The following is a 26,180-nucleotide window of genomic DNA, read 5'->3' as shown; positions in this document are numbered from 1 at the left end:
AGGGAAGGTGCGGCTTAGAACACTTACCAGGTGTCGGGATTCTGCACGACGGGATGCCGCTGTCTGTATTCTGACTGCAGCCATCCCGTACAATCCCATTACTACATACACTTTGTGTACAGCAGAAGCACTACTCTTCATATAGGAGATAGCGGGAGCTGGTCTGCACCAAAGAGAAAGGTCTGCAGGTGGGAACACAGGAACTGGCCAATAGACCCACATACTCTAAGTAAAGGTGAGTTTATCCAGTGCTTCTGCAACCTCTAAGGGTGGGTGACTTACAAGAAGGTGTACCACAAACAGAGGGTGTAAAATATAGGGCCAGATGCATCATCGCTTGGAAAGTGATAAAATGGAGAGTGAAAAAGTACCAGACAATCAGCTCCTAACTGTCATTTCACAAACACAGCCTGTGACATGGCAGTTAGGACCAGATTGGCTAGCACTTTTTCACTCTACAAGCAATTATGCATCTCGCCCATACTGTGATAAATACTAGAATACATGGAGAATTAAATGGACAGAATATTAAATATATATACATACATACATACATACATAGATACATACATACATACATACATATATACACACACACACACACACACAAAAATATAGTTGCACATTAAAACAGTCCATCTTGTAATCAATAGTAGTCCAATCAATGTAGTATGCAGCTATCCTCCTTTAAAGAGTCAACCCGTACTCCTCAGGTGAATGTGGAAAGAAAAAAAAAAATGGAGGGCGCATAGGTGAGTATCAGATATATCAGTATTTTACTAATGTGTAATAACTCACATACTTTTAAATAAAAAGGTAACCAGCTCGAGGTTGAAATCAGTGTGGCCTCCAGACAGCCAACCTCCGACAATCACCATCGCTTTCAGGATGGTTGGTTCTATATCGGAGGGGCTGAAGGGACCTTGTGACATATTGAGGGGAGGAGCTATGTCACCAGGGGGAGGAGCTACGGGCGAACAGGGTACCCGAAAAGTACCCTCGCGGGCTCGCTTCGCTCGCCACGCTTCGCTCGCCACGCTTCGGGCACGGTGGCTCGCTCCGCTCCGCTTTGCTCACCACCTAATTACTAAAGGTAATAGTTGGTGGCGTGGATAGTAGAGGAACTATCCCGCTGGCCTAGCTCCTCCCCCTTGCGTCGTAACTCCTCCCCCTTACGGAAAAGGTCCCTTAGCCCACTTGATTCTAGCATCTACCCTTTCAGGATACCAAAAGCCGCTGAAATCTCTCAGCTGCACGGACTCAAAGCGGGATCACAGACACCGGCCAAACTACGGTCAATGTGCTACACGTCCTGCTTGGCAACGCATAGCACAGGACGTGTAGCACATTGACTGGAGTTTGGCCGGCGTCTGTGATCTGGCTTTGAGTCCGTGACTGATTGTCGAAGGTTGGCTGTCCGGAGGCCACACTGATTCAACCTCGAGCTGGTTACCTTTTTTTAAATGCATGTATGAAAATATCCCTATTACTATGCAAGTAGAGAAACCCGCAAGTAGCGATAACCACTGTCCCTGCGAGTTACTTCCCCGGCATTTTGTAGGAGATTTTCTAATTGTGAAAAACTCCTCTGGGGGAATCGGACGCTGCGAATGTACATTGCGTCAGTTTCTGGGATCGGGGGCAGCACCAGACAGAGGCTGCAGGAGGGAGACCAAGAGATTTCTCTCCCGATACTGTGCCAGCATAGGATTAAAGCAGTTCACGCCATCTGAAGATGGCACAAACGAACGTGGGTTTAGTACATAGGGGTCAGATGTAGTCCCTATTGGTGAAATGGGGACTGCAATCTGTAGTGCTAATTAGAATTCTGCACATTAAACTTCAGTATCCACAAAATTTTATGGGGAAAAAAGCTGAACAAATAGGCCCCCTAGGGCTAAATAAGTCATTTTTATTTACCAAAACAAAAAACAAAAAAAACAAAAAACCACCATCCCAAAAAGTACAAATAAGAAACAAGCAATCCAAAATGCAGGATAAATCTAAAAAATAAAAATGGAAATATTAATCTCAACGACTAATTAGAAGGAGGAAACAGTCAAGAGCAAAGTTTTAGAAGAAGGTGTGAATGAGAGGATAAAAAAACAAAACTACACACAAAACAGACAATGATGCAACAGTTTGTTGGACCTCTGTCCACCTATGTGAGTACAAGGTAAACAAACACTGGGTACACACTGGTAGATTTATCATTCATTATATCGGCAGGTGGGTCAGCCCTGCAGCACAGTCGATGCCCAATATATATCGGCATGTCTGTCTGTATGGGCAACCTGCAACCACCTGTACAGTGCCTGTAGGGACTGCTGACACAGACGTTACAAAGGGGTGGGCAACTTAAAATCCCACTCAGCTGTGATGTCTGGACAGACATCTTGAGCAACCGATCGGTAGGTGTTTACTCTACCCAGAGAGAAAGGAAAAAAGATTTATATTATCTACATAGACACGCCTCTGCTAGGTATGTACCCAGCATAAGATTCTGCAACCTTCTTCTGAGGAAAAGAAATATCCTCCATACTAAAGAAGCATTTCCGCACATTCTTGCAAAATAAAGTCACCGTTGTATAATGGTGTAAGATTACCCACACTTGATATTATATAATAACTAAAAGGCTGCCTCCTAGTACGGTAACAACTAACTCCATGCACATTTTGTATCTTAGCATTTATCAGCGTGTACACAATTGTCTTTCTTCCTTTTTGGTTAATCTATTGTATTAATAGTCGTTAGAACAGGTTAAGAAACCAAAAACTGGTCAGCCAAGTATCCGCACATTTGACTGAGCGCAGACTCCGTTACAGGGGTGATAGAGTACCACCTCACGTGTACCGGGTAAAAAGTAACCTTTCAGCACTGCCCCATGTTAGCCTCATTGGGCAGGTAAAAGCGGATCTAACATGTACAAAAGGTGATGAATGTACTTTCACAAAAGGAAAAAAACAAAAACCACAATGTATTTGCATCCATATCTGTCTTCACTATAAACAAGCTTGTACATTTGAAAATCAATCTCGGCCTTAAACATACATACTAGATTGTAACCCATCAATTCTGTAGGTGTAAAAAAAAAAAAAAAAAAAAAAACACCCTTCACATATTGCAGCATATTGGTTACTAGTGCTAGTGGGGTACATGTCACAATATAAGCAATGGGTACTTAAAACACTAATTGCAATATTCTGAAAACCACCAAACTAGGCCAAATAACATATCCGTTTAAAGCTTATTGAGAACAGATATTATATACTTAATGGGGTGACAGCAGTCAATAGGATTATACACTACATTTAAATTATATCCAAAACTGTAAACAGATCATTTAGTATCTCGGAGTCCACTGGGAGTCTGCCTGGGTAATCGTTATAATTAGACTTTCCATTTTAAGGGTGTCATGTTACCAAACATCTGAAAGATACAGCATTTACCAGTTACATCAATTCTCCAAACCAAATCTGCAGCACTTATCAGCAAGACTTCAAATAATAACAGAGGAACACCCCCCCAGGCCGTCTTTTTGTATGGGCTCAATGGGCTCTTGCCCAAGGGCCCCAGGAGTTTAAGCTGAGGGTCCCCTCTTTCCAGGGGTACCAGATTTTTTAAAATCGGCCCTGTGGAACTGGAGATATCTGACTTGAAAGCAGTGGTCCCCAACCAAGCCTGTTAATCGCTCTTTCCAGCCCGATAGCTTGGATTTTGTCCGACGTAGAGTATTTCTGAGGGTATAATCCTAAAGCTGCGTATCTCCCCTTTTGGTGGACGCTGGCAGCTTGTCTCTACTATGCCCAGAACCAGAGATATCAGCCTTCAAGCAACCGGTCCCTGCTCCAGCTCCACACGCCTAATATGCAGTTTTAGATTTTCATTGGTGAATTGCTTTGGCCCCTGAACTCTGATCCCCAAGTCCCCAGTACCTCCTAAAAGGTGGAACTCTAGTTTTTTAACCCATTCAAAGCTAACAAATATATTTTCAGGAACTTGAGATATCTGCAGTCAAGCAAGCTGCCCTCCCACTGGAAAGTGATAAATATTAAGCCCACTCCACTATCCTCCCCTCCCCTACGTGTTAAACACCCCCTACCACCCTGGAAGTCATGTACCAGGACTTCTTCATTCAGCCCAATGCCCCATTATACAGTTTAGCCCCATCTGTGCAGTAAAGGAGTAATTAGAGAAATTACTGCTCCAGGTCCTACATGCTGAGTTGAAGATAGAACACCCCCTACCGCCCGTTGGACATCAAAGCTGTGCTGATAGCACCCCCCCATCCCTACCACTGGAGGATGGGTAGGGGCCCCAGTGCATTTCTGTGCCCAGGGGCCTACACTGCTGTTAAGACAGCCTGTGCACCTCTGTGAGGAGTCTGCCATTTATAGCTCCATAGCAGACAACTTCTACTAGGTTTATCAAGCAATATCTGAAACAATATTTTGACAGATCTACAATTCTTCTAGATACCAAGTAGTATCGGCATTTGCTAAAGAGAACAGAAAAAGGTTATTAATCTAAGTTTGAGCTTTCAGAGATAGAACATTCCCTTTTTAGTTTTACGCGGTCAAGACAAATTTCACGTAAAAACACACAAGCTAAAACTAAACACACCCTACACGGGTGTCGTGGACACCCACGAGTGGGAATAGCCCCCGTTAGCCGGGATTCTGACTGTCAGCATTGCCAGTGGTTGGGATTCCGGCGTCGGTATCCTGATCGCCTGGATGCCGGCAATGTAACCGCATCACGTATAAAACTCCTATACACCATTAGAAGTCAACCTGCAAATACGTTATTGTGAAATTTGGGTAACAAAACACCAAATCTATATTTAATCATGTATACAAGAGACATTGGTTACCTTTTTAGATGCTTCCGGGTGTAACACTTGTCTGATATGAAGCTGTCCGTCGGTGCACAGGCAGAAAGAGGTCCCCACACCAATGTTTATCTCATTGCCTACTGACTGGTTAAACTGCAATTTGAGAAAACAATGACAAGTCAGGTTATTAGGAGGCACGGACAGTAGAGCCAGGACATGACCTGCCAAATGCCCACATAAACAGTGTGCATGGGCCATACTGTATACGACCTCCCATCCACCACCTCAAGTAGCCGGCAGATGTTCCAAGCCATCTAAATAGGGGAGAAGTTGCCTACCTATCCTTTTATAGACTGTACTTGGAAACATGCTACCTCAAAGCTGATTAGTTGCTATGGACAACTTCTGCACCACTTGTCCACTACATAGGTGGCTTTATACATATTCCCCGGGAGGCGGTTAAGTTACCGGCTGTTGGGATTCCAGCGGTCAGGAGACCAACAGCCGGGGAAATGCCAGCGGTTGGAATCCAGACGAAAGCCCGGTATTCCCACTCAGCTGGTGGTCCACTCCACCACCCAATGGGGAAATATAATAGAGTGGCGAGCGCAGCTTGCCACCATGCCAGAAGCATTGTGAGCCTGCAAGAGGACTCACTGCGCTCTCGCTGCCAGGAATCCGGCATCTGTATTTCATACTGAATCCAAATCCCCCTGCACTCAAAATAACTGCTAATTTGTAGAGATGAGCAGGTTCGGTTTTACTCGGATTTACCCGAACCTCCTTATTGGCTCACGGACGTCACGTGTTTTGGTTAGCCAATAAGAAATATACAGAAAAAAATAATTTGCGATAGTTCTGGCGTTAAGAACAGAGTAAATCCGAACCCGCTCATCTCTAGTAATTTGTAAGTATTGGAGCAGCCACATAGGTCTTTCTGAAACATGAAAGAGGAGGGAGGGGGAGGGGGTGATGTATGAAGCAGAAAAAAACAGTAGAGAAGCCCATAGCTTTCCTCTGTCTCTTTTCACTGATAGAGATACTCTCGAAGATGGTATTGTACATATCAAAAATACCCGTACATATCAGATAACAACTGCACTCTTGGTAAATGAAGGAAAATTAGACCTGTACACTGCCTATTGTGCTACCATACCACCCAAACGACTGTCCAATCAGAAACTCAATGCCCTTACATCTATAGAATAGAGCGGTTTCAGTCAGTAATATCAGTAATACACTAAAATACAATACTATTGTTTCAATTAATACAGATGTTTAAAAGCAGCCCCATGTCAGAAATATTCCAGTATGACAAATTGCTTTGACTTTATAATACAGACATGACAACTGCTGTTTTCACTTTTATAGGGAATATGACACTGGGTGCTCAGAACTGCTACTACTGTGCCCTAAAGGCTCCTCTTAGCTTTCCATACCATGCACATAGATGCCACCAGTGAGACAGTCCAATGCTACCGCAGGATTAGACATGCATGACGGGACATGCTTATACATGCACAGTAGGGACAAGCCTGTCTCGCACAACAATGGTACAATGTATTGAGGTTTAGTGAAACCGACCATATAGAAGGAATTATAGATGTGTGTGTGTGTGTGTGTGTGTGTGTGTGTGTGTGTGTGTGTGTGTGTGTGTGTGTGTGTCTTGTCAACACATATTCAAATTCTTAACTGTATATCTACATAATATATTCATATACAGTAGCACCAGTTGTATTATGTAGTTCAAGGAATATGTAATAGTCATACAGGTCAATAAACCATTGATGCTTCTGTTCAGAATTCCCCTTCTCACAAGCAAGGCTCCACTAGGTAGTTTAGATTTGTTTACTATAATTTATAAAGAGGATAGATAGATAGATAGATAGATAGATAGATAGATAGATAGATAGATAGATAGATAGATAGATAGATTGATCTATCTATCTCAATGGCATTCTAATATATTGATACTGCAATTCCACTTTAGAATTTTAGAAATCCGAATTTCCTATGTATTGACATAATAATAATAATAATAATAATAATAATAATTATTATTATTATTATTAATAATTTCTTCATGACCAACTTCCTGTCCATGAACAGGCAACACAAATATTTGTTCCTATATGGATTGGGAGACGGGTGGGGTGAACAGATAAGAGATAGCTTTCACTCAGCTAGATAATACTGTATGTATCAAATCTTCCTGGGAACCTTTATCATGTACATTTGTATCCCAGTATATGATTCACAATGTTAAATTTGTAACACCGTTTCTACCTTAGTTAGCTACAATGTCATTTCTTTTACTAGACTGTGTACAGACTGTTGCATGAGCAATGGACTTACAATTGCTGAAACTTCCTAAACAAAATGATTAACAATTTAAGGCAGACAGATATAGTTGACTACTGACCGATGAACATAGAACGTCATTAAGATATATGTAAATAATAGGAATTAAGAAGGTAATATGGTGGATTTGGGCTACAAATTTATATAATATATAACAATATATTTTTAAATGGACATTAAGGGTGGTATTTATTTGTTTGAACCGCCTGCAGCCAGTAAATGGCACCCAATGGAGCCATTCAATTGTAGCTTTGTTCGTGCGCAATCAGCTGCCAGCGCTGGCATTAAAATGAACAAAATGACCCGTTTTAGCGTTCAAACTGGATTTTTCATGTTGCGCCCATTACTTTGGTCAGCTTTAGCTGCTTTACATCTCAGGGCGTGAGTAGTGCAACAAAAACAAATAGAACATCGCCCCCCAATCTCCCGTCACTTTAGACGGGAGAGAAAATTTAATATCACACTAATAAAAGTGAATTTACTTTAACAGCATTGTTCATCATTTATTACAATGGCGTTTTAATCTAGAAAATGCTACATGGGGACCAATTCAACTAGCCGCAAAATTGCAGTTATTTACCACAATTGTAGTGTGTGTGTGTAAGGGGGGGGGGGGGGGTTTGCTGTGAAAATGGGCTTTTTGTGGGTATGCGCATGCCCACGATTCGCCTAGTTAACTGCAAATTGGCAAAAACCAGGTTTACCACAAAAATTGTTGCCAGCTGTGATAAGTGGGTAAAGCTGCCCATATCCCCCCCCCCCCCCCCCCCAAAAAAAAAAAAGCTAAACAGATAACAGTATAGAAATGTATTGGTTATAATAAAAAGTATTTTGGAAGATGATGTTGCTTCCTTAAGGTGGCCATCCACTACTCAGACTTGTCTGAACTGCAAATAGCATCAGATTTCTCTTGAATTCTCCCGGGAATTGGATCAGACCCTGGCTTTAATTTTAATTACATTCACTTCAGATATATCGGATGCAATATATCATGTGCCAGATCGCATCAGATATATCTGATGCACACATGCTACATGCGATTGATCTGCTGCTGCCGCTGTTCCCCCTCTTGGTGGGTGGGAGTGTCTAGGGAGATGCCAGTCAAGCGACGCTTCAGATGAATCTGATCAGATACATCTGAAGTAAAAGAAACAATCCGATGTGCACCCGTTTTCTTCAAATTCAGATAAATAGTTGGGGCAGCCTCAGAGATCTCTAGGTCAGATATATCTGACACGGGAGTGCGCATCGGATCGGAAGAGCCATCCGATGTGACACTTTTCTTCAGATATGACGGTCAGATGTGTCGAAATCTGAAGAAAACTGCCCAAATCGGACTAGTGGATGGGGGCCTTAAGTCTGAAGGAGGCTTAGCTTATCCGGATTTGCATTCATATCAAGCGGCTAGTATTCTCGCCCAAACTACTGCATGGTTTAAAGGAAATGATCCCAAACCGTGGGTCTGTCTGGAGAGGGGTTTGGTACATCGTCTCCCATTAACGGATGTCTTAAGATTTATCAGACCTTCTATTGATGACAAGCAGAGGCGTTTCCAATAGCAACCAATAACATTCTAACCATCATTTACTTAGTACATTCTATAGTGATAGCTAGAATTTGATTGCCAAGGGCAACAAACCATATTTATTAAAGTACGGAGAGAACACAAGTACCAATCCGTTTTCCCAACAGTCATTTTTTAGGCCCAACCTGTAACAAGGCAGTTAAAAGTTGACTGGTTGTTACTTTGGGCCCCATTTATCAATGATGCATAACCCCTTTAGCACTCGCTACAGGGGTTCTGCCCTACTTTCAGTTTCCAAATAGCTGTAACCTGATCGCTGCTGTGTGTTTTCGTGCATTGGGCGATTAGGTCTGAACTGCACAGGCACCACAGTGCGCATGTGCATGCAAGAGATGCCATCGGCATCTCAGCCCAGCGATCGCCTCTGCCTGATTGACAGGCAGAGGCATTCGCTGGGCGGAAGGGGGCAGGTTGGTGGCATTTGGCCGCCATTTTGGGGGCGCGGTCCGGGAAACGCAGGCATGCCATGACCATGTGAGGGCAGGCCGCGGCAGCTGCGTGACATCACATGCAGCCGATGCGACAAGTAGCTCCCTGCCAGCGCACAGGCACTGCGCTGGTGGGGAGCTACTTGTCAAGTACAAAAGCATTGCCGCTGTGCTATGCTTTTGTACATGTGCAGTGGGGGTGGGGGTAGTGCCTGACATACGGGGTGGACTAACCCCGTGCTGGGCGTCCCCCCCCCGCTTGTCAGAGTAAATGATCGGAGAAGTGCTAAATTTAGCACATCTACAATCAACTCTGAATTATCCCCTAAGTTAGTTTGCACATTTGCAGACCGGAGGTCGCACATACACGACTCAGCAGTCCATCGCTGGAGCGTTAGGCTTCCAGCACGAGAGCGTAAGACCCTGCGGGGGGTGGACAGTGCTGTACTTCACTGGAGAGGTAAGTAGTGCTGAAGACCAAATACATTTTCATTTGTATTACTGTGATGCTAAATGAAATAAGCTACTGGTGTTACATAAATGAAGTACTTTATTTCTCTCCAAGCCTTGATAAATCTACCCTTACTGGTGAAATAATGACAGGAATACCTGTCCAGAAACAAAAAAAAATGGTTTTGTTTCAAGAAACCAAATTATTTTGTATCTTGAGATAAATATATACGTGCAAAAATGTAAGTAGGTTTATAAACAAAATATTCTGGATAGGACAATTACATTTAAAAGCGTATATCGGTTTTGTTTTCTATGAAGTTGAGCAAACTGCATTAATTTCACCGGATTAGTAATTTTTCCTGGAGACTACGGGGTTAATATTGTAGCACCTGGTGCTTAGGGTCTATAACCAGAGTCATTCATCTCTACAGCAGAGATACTACACAGAATACGCCCTAAAACAGATTGAGAGGTTTGAAATTACTCAAACATGATAAATGCGTGTATAAGCAACCTCACAATTTTGATATTTATATCAGAAATAACATAGCAATAAAACACAAGTTTAGGTAAGAATGCATAAAACTTTATTTGATCATATATGGCATCAAAGGGGAACCTAAAGAACAAAAACCACTGGAGACCATTTCTCAAAGAGGTGGCAAATAATAAGTGATCCAAAATTTGTTCCACCTCCAGGAAACGCTCCACCCGTATCTCTGCTGCTCTGTGTCATTACCAGCAGAGCGATTGTGGGTGGACAACGCCACAGCTGTAGGTTGTGCAAACCCACGCCACCTGTTTAGTTAATGACTTTCTTGTTTGGTGTGGCTACACCCACAGGGAAAAAAAAAAAATATGGGAAAAAAAAAAAAAACCAGCACCAGGCATGTCCTAAGGGAAATACATCTACACACAAAAGGGAGAAGAAAGATAAAAAAAAAAAAAGCAGCGTCACTTTATGACATAAAGCCAACACGTCCTTTCACAAAGCACTAATGAATGCCATAACTTATATATAGGTTTTAGTGAAAGTGAAGCTGCATGCATTTATCTGGCTAAATAGCCCTGAGGATTGTCACTCCATGATAACCCAATGCACATTCAGGTGTCAGGCTCCCTCCCTTAGCCGGAGGGGGAATTTTGCAAGGGTGAGGGGCCACTCACCTGTTGCAGAGCCTGTTCTAGCTGTGGGGCCAAGTACAGGCTCTCTGCCTCCATCTTTGTGGCTTCTTTGCATTCTTCTGTCAGGTCCAGGTGATCAGGTCTGACCTTAACGTCGTGCAGCTCCCCCACCTGGAACACAAAGCAGCACAACGTGTAATCTCATTATCTGTGTGTGTGTGTGCAATGGGGCCCAGGTAGCACTGCTGCCCCATACTGCAGCCCACCTATAGGCTGCTTGCAGAACACTGATATTTTCTCTCCCCACAGGTGAAGCTCCAGGTGTCCCCTCTTCCACTGCCCCCAGGTGAGGGCACACTCACCTTCTGGTTAGCCAAATCTATCACTTTCCACAACAGCTGGATGACTTCTTTCTCATCTGAGCCCAGTTTAGCACAGTTTGCACCCGCAGTGGTAGTGAACAGCACCACCAGGTAATCCGGGGAAGCAGCAGTCATGATGGTTACAAAGTGTCAAAAAAAACAACCAAAAAGGATATATACAAAACAAAATAAAAACCAAATAAACAAAAAAACTTTCACCTTCCCCCCCAAAAAGTGAAAGAAAAAAGCCCCCCCACAAGAAAAAAAACACAACACCACCCTACACCTTGAATCACCTCCACCTATAGATATGGAACAGGACACCCTGGGGACCTGCACTCACTCTGCAGGAGGATCCAGGTTGGGGGGGGAGGGGAGGGAGAGGCCGGTTTTGCCTCTTTTTTGTTTTGCACAGCAGTGAGGTAACCAATACAATGCAGGCTGCACCCCTGCTAGGCGCCTGGCAGTGGCTGGAGACTTGTCATTGGGATGTGCCTGCTCCGCCCCCCTTACCACGTGGTCTTCCAGGTAAGAGATACCTGGGCAGGTCGCTTCGGCTCTTTCCGTACATCTTGTTCGGCTGGGTTCGGGCGCCGTCTCTCGGGCTCCACCTTCAGGCGCTGAGGGAAACAATATTCCACTGCCAATCTGTATTGTACACGTATTGTTTCACTCATAGCCATTGTCGGTGTGTAATGGGGAGGTCAGGGAACATTTTAAGTATTGTTAGTCCTAAATCAAGGTCAAATAAGTCACAAGTGACTGATTATACCTTATTTACTGTCTGCCGCTGGCATTTTACCAATGCGTGTTCTAAACACCCGTATACAGTATATTACATGTCTATTTAACGTGCAAATCCAATTGAATACATATTTTAATAAAAATAATGTTTTACTAGTGAATTACAGATATATATTCTTATCTATAAGTTGCATGGCTGCAAAAAAAAAAAAAACACAACAACCAAAAACAAGCCAGCTCAATAATGTAATGTGATAATGTAGTTTCTTACTACATTAAAATACTATTCAGGTGATGATTAGGAAAATTGGATATTTTATGAGCAAAAGTTATGTCAATATGTTAATATGGCAGAGTACTCCAGAGCAGGGGTGTAGCCAGAGCATTCTGGGCCCCATAGCAGCATTTGAAGGGGCCCCTGTCCTTCTAGAGAGACACCTCTCCACAGGGGATGCAATCAGCATCCTGGCGGTCATGTGACCTACACCGGAATCCCGACACCCCTCAGGAAACTGCCACCGGAACACTGACAGTCGACATCCCGAAAGTAAGTATCAGGGTTCTGGTTAGGGCCCGGGGGAGGCTTAGGCACTAGGGGGGTTAGGGTTAAAATACTTACCCCTTCCGCTGTCGGGATCTTCAGTGTCGGGTTGCCACTGTCGGTCATGTGACCGCCGGCATCCCAGCCACCGGTATTTCATACCGAACCCCTCCGCAGCAGCTGTTAATGTTATGCCACATAATAGTGCCCTAGTTCATTTTTTTAACCATAGTAGTGCCCTAGTTATTGTTATGCCCCTTAGCAGTGCTTTAGTTTATTTTCTGAACCATATTACCGTCCTCGTTCACAATATGTCACAATGTAGGGCTGTCAGTACACATTATACAACACAGTACCCCCAATTCATATTATGACATACAGTGTCCCCAGTTCATACTATGCCACACTTTAGTGCCCCCAGTTCATATTATGCCACATTACAGTGCCCCCAGTTCATATTATGTACCATTATAATGCTCTGCAGTACATTTTCTACCACATTAGGAGTAGAGGAAATGGGTCAGGTTGCTGTCTCTGAAGCTGTCATGTACTAACTGACATTATGGGGAATTTCTATCACCAGCACATTTTTATTGCAGTTGTGAGGTGATAATTATGCTCCAACTCACACGGCTGTAATGTAAATTACTGCATGCATTTATCATAGTTGGATTGCCAGGACAGAGCTTCTCAAAAAGCCCTCTCCTGGGACAGGGCAAGAAGCAAAGTGATAACTACAGTTATAACTTTCCTTCCAAGTATGAACCCGGTAAGTGTGCTGTGCATAAGCCGCTGTTGGGCTGCGCATATGTCAGTGGGGACTGACAGGCAGGAGTCCATACTAGGCTCCTCCTCTGAAAACAATGTGGATGAGTATACTATAGGTTATTTTCTGCCTATGCCAAGCTCCAGAATTGGTAAATTTGACAGTTTAGCAGCCCCAGCAGCCCCCCTTTTGCACTCGGAAATGGAAGTAATGCAGCAAATGCTGGAGATATCTGTCTCCCTCCTACCCCCAGGAGATACTTATACCGTTTTCAGGGTCCAATTCAGTAAGAATTGCAAATTCTGCCAAGTAACAGAATTTGCAATCCTTGTGATCGCATGCTGGGGGCCGCCCATCGCCCACGCCCCCCCCCCCCCCCCCCCTTGACCAAGCAGAAATTGCAGTTGCACCGGAAATTCTGCTTGATCGCAATATATGATGGGGTAGCCTCCTGCCATTTTTCTGATTGTGTGACATCAAGCAGCAGCCCCGATCACACCCCTGCCACGCCCTGTTCACACCACACCTCCCCCTGTTTTGTAGCCACGTCCATACAATGATCCATCTCTGCCTAGGAAACAGAGCGCTGCACCCCCCCCCGGCCCCACGAACGCCACTGCCTGATTGACAGGCATAGGCATTCGCATTTTTTGTGGGTGCCCGCAGTAAATGTAGGCATATGCGCAGGATGGGCACTGCGCATGCGCCCGCAATCTTTTGGTAATTTTTGCAGTTGGATCGTGTTTTGTGATCCAACCTGAATCAGCCCCTCAGATCGCAATGCTGGGTCGCACCCGGGATTTGGAAACGGGTCCTTCCTGGGGGCGTCCCAGCATTGGACCCTTTCACATTGGCCTGCCGGTTCGGGTTGCATTCGGGGGCGGGGACAGAGGTGGCATCAGGGGCGAGTGTGGAGGCGGCGATGGGAGATGAGAAAATTTCCACGCCACCTCTGCCTATACTGTGGAAAAGGTCCTGGGTCGCATTGACCCGGCAACCCGTTCACACTGCACCTGACCCGGTAATAACCCTTCTTTATTCCCGGGTTGAAATACTAGGTCAGGCAACCCGGGAATTCGTCAGTGACCCCATTCACACTGCACAGTGACCCACATCGACCCGGCAATATACCGGGTCGATACCGGATTATTTGTGCGGTGTGAAAGGCGTATTCGTTTTTGCTGGAATTTCCCCAAAATTTCTATTTTCGGGGGATTTATTGCAAAATGACTTTAATTAATACGCCCCTTGATGTTCACATTCATTGAGTCCGGCTTAATGTAGTCAGAAAGTCAGTGTTATGGACCTGTGTCAGAGATATATAGAAACATAGGGGTATATTTACTAAAGTGTGGATTTAGAAATGGAGTTTTGCCATAGCAACAAATCAGATACTAGCTATTATCTTCTAGAAAGTGCTAGATAAATGATAAGTATAATCTGATTGGTTGCTAAGGGCAACGTCTCCACATCTAAAAACATACACTTTAGTAAATATATCCCATAGAATTTGATGGTAGATAAAAACTACTTGGCCCATCTAGTCTGCCTATACACACACACACACACACACACACACACACACTTCATTTTTTTTGCTGAGAGACGATTACCCTACCAGTATATTTTTTAAATTTGGGAGGAAACTGGAGTACCCAGAGGAAACCCACGCAAGTATGAGGAGCATATATAAACTCCACACAGTTAGGGTTGTGGTGGGAATAGAGCCTACAACCTCAATGCTGTGAGGCAGTAATGCTAACCATTACACCATCCATGCTGCCCTAGACGCAATGTCGATGTTTGGAGCAGTGGAGCGATTTTATGCATCTATGTCGTACTGCGCACATACTGCGATGGTCTTGTGATGGCGGTCGTGGTGAGGATTTATTGGCAAAGTGATTGACAGTCAGGGAGCATTTGTGGGCAGTATCGGGAAGGTTGGTCACTCAAATGAAGGCGTGCTGCAACCTGGGGCGTGTTACAACTTGCAACTGCAATCCCATATGCAATCAAAATGGCTCTAGCATCTGCGATGGCCATGCTGCACAACTGTAAGGTTGATTATTGACCCGTGTGTGTCCGATGGCTCAGTCTTCGTACACAAGCTGCGGATCTCAGACGCTGCCTGGGGGAATCTCAGTACAAATCCCGGCAGATGCGACATTTGCATATTTTCGTACGACCTCTGCATACGGGATCCCAGCAGCAGAGATATTAGAACCCATCTCAGGTTCTATGGTCAGGAGCAGACAGGTGTCTGGATGAAATGGGTGAGATTGACGTTAGACTTTGTTGGGCTCATTACAGTTATTAAAGTGTTTAGGACAAGACAAGTCGTACACCCTGGGTGTAATGTAATCCTGGAGCTCTCTGCTCTGTTGGTTTATAATGGAAATTTCAAAACAATATTAATTAAGGCCTTTATAAATGCATATAGCAGTTCAAAAGAGTCTAAGTAGTAAACACTTCATCATATAGACTGGAACCCAGGACTATATACACATATAATATAATACTATAATACTAACCATCGTGTATATAAACAAACTACAGTATGCTAATTTATACCATTCAGAGGTCCATACACTTCACACAATGACGTCTCACTTTGAAGAGGAGAACTATCTTAGCTGTAAAACAGCTAAACCAGATAGACAGGTATTTATTATGTTGCTAAGATTTAGCATTTGTTGTCCAGGGTTCAGCTAGTAATTTAGTATTTACATTGTACTTTAATTTGTTACAATTTTGAGAAGTCATAATAATGACAATATCACACTTTTATCTGTAGTGTCCCTTAAAGAATAAGACAACAAAAGAGTGGGGATTAGCACCTGTTAAAAAATCCCCGCAAACTTCAAGCTCTTTCAATAGGATACATTATCTCATAATCAGCCTGATTCCGGCTTGTGAATAAAACAAAAAAAGCAAGTAACTCTGTATCTGGAACAAACCATACTTCCCTGCTTTTTCAGTCTTCTCTCCGGGAGCAGCGCAGAGAGGAGACACTGCGTGTCACTTCAGGGGACGGGACCAAACGGTCTCTTCATTAGGCCCTGTCCCCCAGTGTCGGGTCTGCGGTGAGGAGTGGAGCTCAAGGGAATACACCCGCGATTTGATGGTCCGTGACGAGGGGCGGAGCTGAACTACTAATTCTTATAATTTAGCTCCACCCCCTTCATGTGGCCTTGTGATTGCCGGTGATTGTTACATCATCCTGACAGATGCGGAAGAGTCGCCTACTCTTCCGGGACTGCAGGGGATTAGTCCAAAAATCGTGAGTCTCCAGCAGCTTCCAGGAGGGTACGCAAGTACAGTGTCGGACTTGGGTATGAAGGGCCCACGGGGGAATGCAGTGGTAGGGGGCCAATGTTTAGGAGTGTGTCCAGTCTCCAGAGGGGGTGTGACCAGACATCACATTGGTTTGCCTAACCATTAGAGAGTGCATGGGCTGGGCCCCTTGATATATATATATATATATATCTAAAAAGAAAGACAGGGGGGGCGCTCCATAGTGCAAAGTCAATTTTAATTTTAAAAGCACACAAACACTCCGGTTCAAAATACAACGTTAATTGCCCGTACCAGAACAAAATCCGCTGTGGGCTTAATACCACATGATTTACACACATATGCCCCCGTCAATTCTCCAAACCTCCGGCAGATCTCCTGAGACAGGACCACAGCCCCGTGCCGCTGGACCGCTGGAAACAGCCACCGCACGTCGGGACAGCCCTCTGACGAAGTCTGTGACGAAACGCGTAGGGGCGTGGCTTGCTGACGTGTGTGGTCGGGCCCCCTCCTGCCTCGGTAGCCATCGACGAGTGACGGTGTCCCGAAGTGCGGCGGCTGTTTCCAGCGGTCCAGCGGCACGGGGCTGTGGTCCTGTCTCAGGAGATCTGCCGGAGGTTTGGAGAATTGACGGGGGCATATGTGTGTAAATCATGTGGTATTAAGCCCACAGCGGATTTTGTTCTGGTACGGGCAATTAACGTTGTGTTTTGAACCGGAGTGTTTGTGTGCTTTTAAAATTGACTTTGCACTATGGAGCGCCCCCCCCCCCCCCCCCCCCCCCCCCTGTCTTTCTTTTTAGATACCTGTCTCCCGTGGAATTCCGGGTTATTTATGATGGCGGGGGAGCAGCGGTTCTGCTAAAAGAAGGACACTGGTGCACCCACTCTCCTTTGACTGTAGAGAAGTGATCTTAAGCTTTACTGGCTAAAGATATTTTTTTTGCAACTATACTGAGCGCACCTGATTAATCTGATTTGTGTATATATATATATATATATATATATATATATATATATATACATTGTGGCAGGCCAGTCCGGATGCCACCCCGGGTGTTTGCACATACTTGCCTACCTGACCCTCTCCATGAGGGAGAAAATGCTCTGTTCCTGGTAATGTATGATTGCCATCAGCTGTGGTGAGCTAGTTAATTGATAAGAAAGGTGTTTCACCACAGGTGATGGCAATCATACATTACCAGGAAAGTCCAGGAACAGCATTTTCTCCCTCATGGAGAGGGTCAGGTAGGCAAATATGTGTTTGCAGGACAGGGCACAACAGTTCGGGTGCCCCGAGCTAAGGCGACCTGGGTTTAGGGCTGGACCAAGAGGAAGCCCAGGGAGGTGTTGGGACACAGCAGGTTGTCTCTTTAATTATCTGGCAGTTTGAAATTATAGTATTGCAGACCCTCCAACGTGACCCGCCCCACTAGGTACAAAATTCTCTGTTTCTGGACTTCCCTCTTAATTTATGATTTCCATCACCTGTGTTGAACTAGTTAAATGATAAGAAAGCTGTTTCTTCACAGGTGATGGCAATAATAAATTAAGAGGGAAGTCCAGAAACAGAGCATTTTGTACCTAGTGGGGCGGGTCATGTTGGAGGGTATGGTATTGTATTGCTGTTGATATACAGAAATACCCTGCAATTTCATACATGAGATCCCATCCATTAAGATCCGGTCCAGGTATTGGAGCAAGTGCTCCCAGCAATCAGGCACACCTGTGCCACACTTTTATAAAGCTCGTTAGGGCAAGGGCTCAGGGCTCCTGATGCCAACAAGGGGCCAGGCGATAGAGGATGGGTCAGTGGGCTAGAGACAGGGAGCATAAGATTGTGTACATGCTGTTTATGAACTGGTGCCTAATTAAGGTACCCATTGAAACTTGCTGTGAAAAGTCTGTTACTATGCTGTGGAAGTAAACGGTCTGCATTTCTTTCATACAACTGTGTCAGCGTCTTGACTGATGGAAAGTCGCTTGTTACAATATATATATAATAAATATATATATGTGTGTCTATAATATATATACAATAATTATAAACTGGGCACTCAATAATCAAAAAAAAAGGAGCAATTTGCTTATAGCTGAAAAAATAGTCCATTTATTACTTACAGACCATATTGAAGTGCAATCGTGCAAAAGAGATTGTCGGCGTGACGTTTCGGTCCAATTAGTACCATCATCAGGACTTGCAGCAGAACATCCTATCACCCAGACAGCACAGAGATGAGATAGACTGAAGTACCATCACCAACTACACACCTATAAAGCAGTAAACGGACGGCAGAATGAGTGTGTGTGTTTATGTCATTTTCATTTCAATTATGGCCCCTTATGAATTTATAAATATATATGTGGTCTACGGGCAAGAATTACAGTTAAATATATATATATATATATATATATTTCAGACATTATGGTTTATGATGTTTTTAATTTTTAAAAGGATTATGTAGCAGTCAGGGACAGATGTTTTTAAAAGACTAGCAATTGTTGTATGTGTTTATTTAAACTCTGAAAACAAAATGTTTTTTAATTATATGTAATACTTTAAATTTTTGTGCTATATGCTGTAACCGTGTTTAAAATCTGTATGTAAAGCTGGTGGGTTGAGTATTGTTCATCTACCGCTAATTATTGAAAACTGCTTGGGACAATATGTGAGGTAGTATATTAAGCTCTAGATGACGTCTGCAAGCCAGCCTCCTGACGAAGTATCCACGAAACGCGTTGGGACGGAGCTTGCTAGACGTCTGCTTCTCTACACTTGGTGCATACATCTCCCTGTGATCGCTGCGGGTGGCCGGACGGGCTCGGATTACCGGCGCAGTGCATGGTCCCGGCTTCTGGATAAAGTGGTTGGTGTAACTGCCTTGTGGAGTCTGTTCATGTGCACAAACTGGCCCAAAGAGTGGGTCTGAAAGGGTACTAGCATACAGTGCCGTAACTAGACATTTTAGCGCTGTGTGCAAGAAACAGCCTCGGCACCCCCCCCCCTCTATGCAAAACAGGGGCAGTGCGCACCGTAGGCGCGCAAAAAATATGTAGGGGCGCGGCTTCATGGGGAAGGGGTGTGGCCACAAAATAATACCAATTCATATTACTGTGCACAGTAGTCTCTATTATTCAAATTACGCCACACAGTAGCACCACTACACCAGGTAGAGCCCTTTTTACATATTATGGCAGACAGATTCACCTTTTAACACATTACGGCAGACAGCGTCCCCTTTTTACACATTACAGCAGACAGCGTCCACCTTTTTACACATTATGGCAGACAGCATCCCCTTATTACACATTACGGCAGATTGCGTCGCCATATTACACATTACGGCAGATTGCGTCCCCTTATTACACATTACGGCAGACAGCGTCCCCTTATTACACATTACGGCAGACAGCGTCCCCTGTTTTACACTTTACGGCAGACATCATCCCCATAATACACATTACGGCAGACAGCATCCCCATAATACACATTACGGCAGACAGCATCCCCTTATTACACATTACGGCAGACCGCATCCAATTATTACACATTACGGCAGATTGTGTCCCCATATTACACATTACGGCAGACTGCGTCCCCTTATTACACATTACGACAGAGAGCGTCCCCCTTATTGCACATTACGGCAGACAGCGTCCGCTTATTACACATTACGGCAGACAGCGTACCCTTATTACACATTACAGCAGACAGCATCCCCTTATTACACATTACGGCAGATTGCGCCCTCATATTACACATTATGGCAGACTGCGTCCCCTTATTACACATTACGGCAGATCGCGTCCCCTTATTACACACTATGGCAGACAGCGTCCGCTTATTACACATTACGGTAGACAGCGTCCCCTTATTACACATAACGGCAGATGGCGTCCCCCTTATTACACATTACGGCAGACAGCGTGCCCTGTTTTACACATTACGGCAGACAGCATCCCCTTATTACACATTACGGCAGACAGCGTCCCCTTATTACACATTACGGCAGACAGCGTCCCCTTATTACACATTACGGCAGACAGCGTCCCCTTATTACACATTACGGCAGACGGCGTCCCCCTTATTACACATTACAGCAGACAGCGTGCCCTGTTTTACACATTACGGCAGACAGTGTCCCCTGTTTTACACATTACGGCAGATAGCGTCCCCTTATTACACATTACGGCAGACAGCGTCTCCTTATTACACATTACGGCAGACAGCGTCCCCTTATTACACATTACGGCAGACAGCGTCCCCTTATTACACATTACGGCAGACAGCGTCCCCTTATTACACATTATGGCAGAAAGCGTCCCCTTATTACACATTACGGCAGACGGCGTCCCCCTTATTACACATTACGGCAGACAGTGTGCCCTGTTTTACACATTACGACAGACAGCGTCCCCTTATTACACATTACGACAGACAGCGTCCCCTTATTACACATTACGGCAGACAGCGTCCCCTTATTACACATTACGGCAGACGGCGTCCCCTTATTACACATTACGGCAGACGGCGTCCCCTTATTACACATTATGGCAGACAGCACACACACACATACACACACACACACACACACACACACACACACACCTACCCCCTGTCACCTACAGTCACACCACACACACACATCCCCCCCTCCCCTCGTGCCAACTTTACCTCAAGGAGAGCTGTAGCAGAGATGGATGCAGACAGACCAAACAGCAAAGTCGGGGGCGTGGCCTAATCGTGGACCCGTGGTCACGCCCCCTTTCAGCACAGACAGGCGGACTGGGAGACAAGGAGGCACAGGACCGGACATACGGCAATCACATCTAGTGTCCTGCTCTGCAGACGAGCACTGAGCAGCGGCAACCCACACGTGTTGCCGGCGGTCCTGCGCCCTCAGTGCACATGCGCTGTGTGCCAGGCACCGCCGGCACATACCTAGTTACGGCACTGCTAGCATATCTAAACCTGTGTTTCATTTTAATGAGGCGCTCTAAGAAATAAATTTGATTTGCACTATGGGTGCGTTCTTCTGAATTTCTTCTTCCAGATCGATATATATATATATATATATATATATATATATCTGCTAGTGCATGCATGATAATGTGCCAGATTACTGCAATGCATTGAAGAAAATACACCATAGTCATGTGCAATATACTGTGATACCCCTTTCACACCAGCGTCTCTGAACACAGGATTTTGGCACATGAACGCGCATAACCCGTGTTCACGTACGGTATGAAAGGGTACCGGGGTTGAAATGCCGGGTCCAGCGACCCAGTATTTCAACCCTGCTCTTGAGCCGGGTTGAACCCATGTTCAACCCGGCTCACTTTGCGGTGTGAACGGGAGCCAGGTCGATGCGACCCGGCTCCCGTTCACTCCGTATGTACGGGCAGCACTTTGAGATCATGTGAACTCTAGCGCCGCCCCCGCCGCAGACGTCAGCAACCCGGGCTGCTGACTGCGGTATGATAGGCGCCTGACCCGGGAATGTCCCTGCATGACCCCGGGACCGTATTCCCAGGTAAGTCCAGCAGCTTTTGGTATGAAAGTGGTATAATGTAACATATGTATAATTCAAGTGCACAGTCTAGAACTTGAACCCTAGAGGAGGAGGTGCCCCCCCCCCCAGACAGTGGGGCCCACTGGGGGGGTCCACCTGTACTCATGTGGGTCAGTCAGGGGCTGGCTGGCAGCTTTCAGCCCGGGGGGGGGGGGGGGGGGGGGGGCAGACTCAAGCAAGCGGTCCAGCTTTTCACAGGAAATCTGCAGTCAGATGGCCCTGGAACACTTTAATCGCAGTGGCCCGGGGGGCAGATGGCACCCTGCCCACCTGCCCAGCCAGCCCCTGGGGCCAGTCCATCCCTGAGCAAGTATGGAACAAACCATGTGGCCATGTAAGTGGATCAAATACTTATAAATTTTTTCTGTGCAGGTTAAATACTGGCTGCTTTTGCATGTAGCCCACAAATGTTAGACTGCTTTTAATTTTACACTGCAATTTAGATTTCAGTTTGGATACACCCCACCCAAATCTAACTCTCTCTGCACATGTTACATCTGCCACATCTGCAGTGCAGCATGATTTTGCCCACTTGCTTGCTTTTTTACTTTACTTACAAACCAGTGAGTGAAATAATGCAAGGCAGTGGGCGGGAGCTGGCAGTGTGGGTGATCTGGCACGCTGGTCTTATCTCCAGCTACTACTCTGTGTCCGTGTGGTCCCTGCCTCAGCCGCGGATCAGCAGTTCAGCACTGTCCGGCCACTCGCTGGAGAGACCTGGCTGTCCCAGCCCTCCCTTTTCCTCCAGTTCATGGATCATGTAAGTGAGCTGCAGCTCTCCGTGCAGCGGCCGCCTGTCCCCCTTCTCCCTGTGCGGTGACAAACCCCCATGTTCGCAGCGCCATAGCTGTGTGTCCCTACTGTAGAAGGCTGTGTGAGGGTTGGGTGGGCTGTGTGCTGTGTCCCTGCTGTGTGTGGGAGATGTGTGCCCCTGCTATATGTGTGATTAGTGGGGGCCCCCACAATTTTGTTGCCCCTGAGTACACAGTAAGTGCACAACCAAGGTAGATTTGGACATAAACGCATCTGTGCCTGTCAAGAGGTAAATCTCTCGCTGGTGCTTTGGTGTAAAATACGCACCAATGATGTTGATAATTTACAGTCTCTTCTGATTGGCCGATTACGCTTGGACCCATCCCAATGATAGTATATCAATTATTACTGTTGCTGCAATATTATATGAAGTCACTGCCATCTGTTCACACTACTGTGTGGAGTTTGTATATTCTTCCTGTACTTGCGTGGGTTTCCTCCTGGCACTCCGGTTTCCTTTCACAATCCAAAAAAATACTGGCAGGTTAATTGGCTCCCAACAAAAAAATTAACCCTAGTGTGAATGTGTGTACGTGTGATAGGGAATCTAGATTGTAAGCTCCACTGGGGCAGGGACTGATGTGAATGGGCAAATATTCTCTGTAAAGCGCTGCGGAATATGTGTGCGCTGTATAAATAACTGGAAATAAATAAATAATACTTAATTGATATTTGCATTCAGACCGCAGAAGGAGAGGCAGACTCTGTTTGATTCTTATAGGGGAGAAAAATTATGTTTGCATTGAATATAATTAGTATTTTTGTATTTGTGTCTGTTTAATTATGTTGTACATTTTAAATGCAATTTTGATATTTATTAATAATGCTGTCCTGAGACTGTTCTGTTTTATGTACATGACACTTCATTATAATATTGGCCCTCATTCCAAGTTGTTCGCTTGTTATTTTCCTTCGCATCGGTGTGATTTTCCGCTAACTGCGCATGCGCAATGTTCGCACTGCGGCTGCGCCAAGTAAATTTGCTAAGAAGTTAGGTATTTTACTCACGGCATTACGAGGTTTTTTCATCGTTCTGGTGAACGTAATGTGATTGACAGGAAGTGGGTGTTTCTGGGCGGAAACTGGCCGTTTTATGGGTGTGTGTGAAAAAACGCTTCCGTTTCTGGGAAAAACGCGGGAGTGGCTGGAGAAACGGGGGAGTGTCTGGGCGAACGCTGGGTGTGTTTGTGACGTCAAACCAGGAACGACAAGCACTGAACTGATCGCACTGGAAGAGTAAGTCTGGAGCTACTCAGAAACTGCACAGAAAAATCTTTTCGCAATATTGCGAATACTTCATTCGCAATTCAGCTAAGCTAAGATTCACTCCCAGAGGGCGGCGGCTTAGCGTGTGCACTGCTGCGAAAAGCGGCTAGCGAGCGATCAACTCGGAATGAGGGCCATTGTACTGTGTACAAGCTGGTTAATGTGACTTTAGCATTTAGGGCCTAATTCAGACCTGGGCGCTGCTACAACAGCGGTCGCGGTGAGATGTGCGCACTTGTGCGATCGCCTCTGCCTGATTGACAGGCAGAGGCGGTCGTGGGGCGCATCGGCGGCGTTGCAGTGGCATTTTCGGGTCGCGGCACAGTCACCATGGCCAAAAACATGGCGGGCAGCCGCCTGCCTTCACAGCTAGGCTGCGTAGGCAGGGAGCTACTCGCCAGGTATGAAATAATCTCCGCTACGCGATGCTTTCGCACGACTGCGGGGGAGGGGGCAGGATCCGTCATGTGGGCGGACTAGTCCTGTGCTGGGTGTCCCCCCGCATGTCAGGGATTTTGATCATAGATGTGCGTTTTTTTCCCACAACATGGCAAGAGGAATGCAAGATATATTTTTTTGGCTGCCAATTGTTCCAACCAATTTTTTATGTGTCCTTCAATACCCATAATCTAGCCACACACAGATCCATCCTGTCATGTGTGTGAAACATTTTTTATGTTGCATTTGACTGAGATTACAGGACTTTTTATCGGGATGTAGTTATGTGGCCGGAGGTCAGGAGACCGCCAGTCACAATACTGGCACCTACATCCCGCCGCCTCACCATCCCGATGGTCAGCATGCCGACCAACAGGGACTATTCCCACTCGTGGGTGTCCACGACACCCTTAGAGTGGGAATAGAACCTCTGGCGAGCGCCAGTCACACATACCTAACCCCTTTTTATCTATCCATTCAGCTCTTCTGCTAACCACTTTGCCACTATACTGTCCCTCATGTGGTATATATAGTTGATATTCACAATGTTGACATGAACATCATGTCAAGATTGAACATGTTGTCATGGCACATCCTGAAATTAATGGGTGTGGCCTCACTGTTAGAGGCGTGGCCTAGCAGGAAATGTCATGCCTGTGAGCCACGCCCCCATTTGTTTGTCACTGTGGGGGCATGGTCAGCGCTTCTGCAGCTGCTGGACATGCCCAAATTCCTCTCTCCCATGAATAGAAGATGTGTGCATGGGCACAGCATCTTTTCACAGCAAGTAAGAGGGGGCCTCCAAACTCTCCCACCCCCATTGTGTGACACTGCAGCCCCCGGTTGGGCTGGCGGGACAGTAACCAAAAAATGGGACTGTCCCACCAAAGACTGGACAGTTGGCAGGTATGCCCAATGGAAAGATTGACATCTGTACAGTGTCGACATTCTGTCAATGTCGACATTGTGCAGGTGATGGGTTTACTTTAGCCATGTTGACATATTCAGTGTTAAAGTGCACATACAGTGAGATATTGACTATTTCCAATTTTACTGCGATTTCCACTGAACTCCCCAGAGCCGTGAACCACCGATATTGACTATCTTTATTTGAGAGATTTTGACTAAAGGTGTTATGATTCCAGCACTCCTGGCCAGAGGAGATCTTATGACAATGACCGGAGCACTGGAATGGAATGCTGGGAACGGGAGCAGGAAAGAATAATAGCCCCTGGCGCCCTAACTCTGTTGTCTCACCCGTGCTATCGGAAATCCCTTGCGAGATTATGGTTTCTTGAGCCCTTGGCAGCCGCGTTTGACGGGCGGATTATGTCTGCCCAACTCCGATGCCCCCCGGTCTTAATGAGAGACAAAGGGAAATCCGAGGCAGGATGATAACAAGAGGACCTCTAGCTAACAACAGGCCAGGGGCTACGAGCTAACTAAAAAACCTAAAGTATGTGCGGAAAAACCGCCAGGGAAAAGGACAACCAAAATCCACTTGTCCAATACTCCTACCCGGCACCGCCGGATACCAGAGTGGACCTGTGGAAGCGGAACCCTCCGCAAAATGCTCCAAACACAAATAATAAAG

At 45.5% G+C, this 26,180-nt stretch overlaps 1 protein-coding gene across 3 annotated transcripts in view; it reads right to left on the bottom strand.

Moving 5' to 3' along the window:
• ESRP1 (epithelial splicing regulatory protein 1) overlaps positions 1–11,483 on the bottom strand; it is a 70,036-nt gene extending 58,553 nt beyond the window's left edge. For all 3 annotated transcript variants that reach the window (XM_063924119.1, XM_063924121.1, XM_063924120.1), the window contains exons 1-3: positions 11,150–11,483; positions 10,830–10,958; positions 4,875–4,988 (exon numbers count right to left, since the gene is read on the bottom strand). In XM_063924119.1, coding sequence (XP_063780189.1) covers positions 4,875–4,988; positions 10,830–10,958; positions 11,150–11,284 — 378 coding nt within the window. In that variant the 5' untranslated portion in view covers positions 11,285–11,483. The remainder of the gene's footprint in view (positions 1–4,874; positions 4,989–10,829; positions 10,959–11,149) is intronic.
• Positions 11,484–26,180: the final 14,697 nt, after the last annotated feature.

Source organism: Pseudophryne corroboree, chromosome 5 (assembly GCF_028390025.1).
Source record: "Pseudophryne corroboree isolate aPseCor3 chromosome 5, aPseCor3.hap2, whole genome shotgun sequence".
Classification (NCBI taxonomy): Eukaryota; Metazoa; Chordata; class Amphibia; order Anura; family Myobatrachidae; genus Pseudophryne; species Pseudophryne corroboree.
This window is presented reverse-complemented; position numbering and strand designations above follow the sequence as displayed.